The following is a 2468-nucleotide window of genomic DNA, read 5'->3' as shown; positions in this document are numbered from 1 at the left end:
GATAAACAAACAAGAGAGAAAAGCCGATCAGCTGATCATTGATCAGTTTCATGATTGAAGTAGCAACAGGAGAGGGAGGGGGAGAGAATGAGAGAAGAGGCAGCTGTGCAGCATAAAGACAGAATAAATCCAGCTTTGTGTCTTTTTTCCATTCTAGCTAAAGTCCGGGACAAACCGCGTCTCTTCTCAGCTCAATACGAAACGCGTAATATTTTCTCTGAATGAGGGACCATTCCATTTTTTTAAGGAGCCGTTGGCAACTCTACTAACCTTATGAATAAAATAAAGTTCACTATCAGTAACATCATAGCACCCACCCAGCTGTATAAAAACTCCAAGCTGGCTAGAACGCAGTATGAGTTATTGCAACTGACAGTAAAAAGTCAGCAACATGAAAATAAACTCCACCTAAACTTGGTTTATATCTGACCCAGATAGACTGCAGGTCATAACTTCTTACCTGAAGTTCAGTTCACCTGACACTCGGACTGGTGGCTGCTTCGGGTCTCTCCTCCTGCCTCCCCTTCCCTCATCCACCTGTTGCCTCTGTGGAAGCCCCGTCATAGCCACCACCAAACAACGGAGTTATTGCTACACATCGACCTGCATCTGGCCAATCCACCACCTCTCATTGTTCATGCCATTACAAAAAAAATAAAAAATAAGTCACTGGGGATATGCCCGATGGCCAGTCCAGCTATGTTAACCTGCAACCAAATCTGCAGCTCCATACAGCAATGTTACGACTTAGATTATATCTTATAACTAGTGATGGGACGTTCTGTATCGAGGCTTCGGAGCGTGTGTCGAGTAATGGAGGGGGCGTTTCCGCGAAGCGCGTATCGAGGCTTGCTTCATTTATGGGAGGAGCTGAAAATGATGACGTCCGAAGCCTCGCTGCCCGGCTGTACCACGTGACTGGTTCATGAAGTGGTTCGAACTTTGCCGCGAGATATGACAGCGATATAAACCCCTCAGACTTCATTCAAAAATGTGGGTGTTTGATGGAGAGTTGCGGTTAGTGAGAGTTTGGAGACCGTATGGAGGTTTATGAGAGTGAGGAAAGTCAGGAGAGAATGGAGCCAGCTAAGAAGAGGAGGATGTCCTCCCCTGTGTGGGAACATTTTGATCTTATTCCTCCCAACAAGGTATGTAAATTTCTACAGAAGATGTATTTTCATGATACTGATGGTGCAATACAATTTATGTTGAGCTGTCTTGACTTTTGTACAAGGTGAAGTGTTTGCTATGTGCCAGGGAGCTGGGATATAACAACAACACCTCATCCATGCTTAGGCACTACAGAGCTTTGCATGAGAATAAGGGGGACACCGATCGTGGAGCAAGACCAGGTGAGCCATCAAATGCAATGATAATATAGGATGCAGTAATGTTACTAAATGATATAACAATATTATACAACTGTTATAAGTTACGTGTGTGATATTTATATTTGTGCTTTATCTTTATTGTCTTTCCTCAGGAGAACAATCTCAAATAGATGAAGACCTGGTCAGCATGGTGATTGAGGACTCCCAGCCATTTAGCATTGTGGAGGACAAAGGATTCAAAAGATTTGTTAAATCATTAAATCCTAGCTATGTTCTCCCCACTAAAAAGGTCATAAAAGCAGTGAAAATTTAGTTTTTACAGAATAAAATGTGAACAGGCAGGACTGAGGCTCAAAGCCTCAGTGTGTAGCTGTCCATACCTCAACGTTACAAAAGCACAACTACTGTCCACACCCCAACCACACCTCACCTCACAGTAAATGATCGTTTTCATTTCAAGCATTTCCAAATAATCATTTCCCATACTGCCACTATAAATATACACAGTATACTGCCATCACTACAATATACATGTTTTACACACTCCTTTTGTTGTTGACATTTACAGGCTGTGTGCAAAATGCCACACTCTTCAAATTCATGCCAGCTATTATTTTTACGTCCAGTAGGTGTCCTGCTAGAGCAAATGAAGCTTCATGAAGCTTCGCGTTGGGGTGAACCAATTGGATGAAAAGCTTCAGTGCTTCATGGGGCTTCATCTGCCCATCACTACTTATAACTCATAACTCTTATGTTAGCTGCCCTCAGTAGCATACTGTCTGAAATATTCCACAGCTGCAATAATTCTTTAAGTGTTATTTTTTTCCTTGGTATTCTAATTTCACCGAAGTTTACTAAACTCAACAAACTTGATATTACTTACCGGGACATTTATTCTGTCCTCATTTTCTTTCACCGAAAAATTGTTTCCTGCAGTGCCGTCTTTCGTGCTTGGCTCTCCTACCTTTGCTAACGTGATGCGCATAGCGCAGAAGCGATGCTGCATTCACTTACACTCGGATATCTGAGCGTCACCGTGAAAACATAATCGGACATTTGATATTTGATTGAATTTTATTGTTTTGCCTTTGGGGTGGCACCTGGGGTGGCCAGTCTGGTTTGGGGGGTGGCCTGTGC

The 2468-nt window shown here is 42.8% G+C and overlaps 1 protein-coding gene across 1 annotated transcript; it reads left to right on the top strand.

Annotated features, from left to right (window-relative positions):
• Window positions 1–770: 770 nt before the first annotated feature.
• LOC146688591 (uncharacterized) lies at window positions 771–1672 on the top strand. The gene is made up of 3 exons (XM_085439701.1): window positions 771–1148; window positions 1235–1352; window positions 1484–1672. Exons 1-3 carry the CDS (start codon window positions 1041–1043, stop codon window positions 1642–1644), a joined length of 387 nt encoding a protein of 128 aa, XP_085295827.1. The 5' UTR covers window positions 771–1040; the 3' UTR covers window positions 1645–1672.
• Window positions 1673–2468: the final 796 nt, after the last annotated feature.

This window comes from Copadichromis virginalis, linkage group LG18 (genome assembly GCF_057382275.1).
Source record: "Copadichromis virginalis isolate Kocher_CV1m ecotype Utaka linkage group LG18, C_Virginalis_male_GT1.1, whole genome shotgun sequence".
Classification (NCBI taxonomy): domain Eukaryota; kingdom Metazoa; phylum Chordata; class Actinopteri; order Cichliformes; family Cichlidae; genus Copadichromis; species Copadichromis virginalis.
Note: the sequence above shows the minus strand (reverse complement) of the source record. Positions and strands in the feature narration are given on the sequence as shown.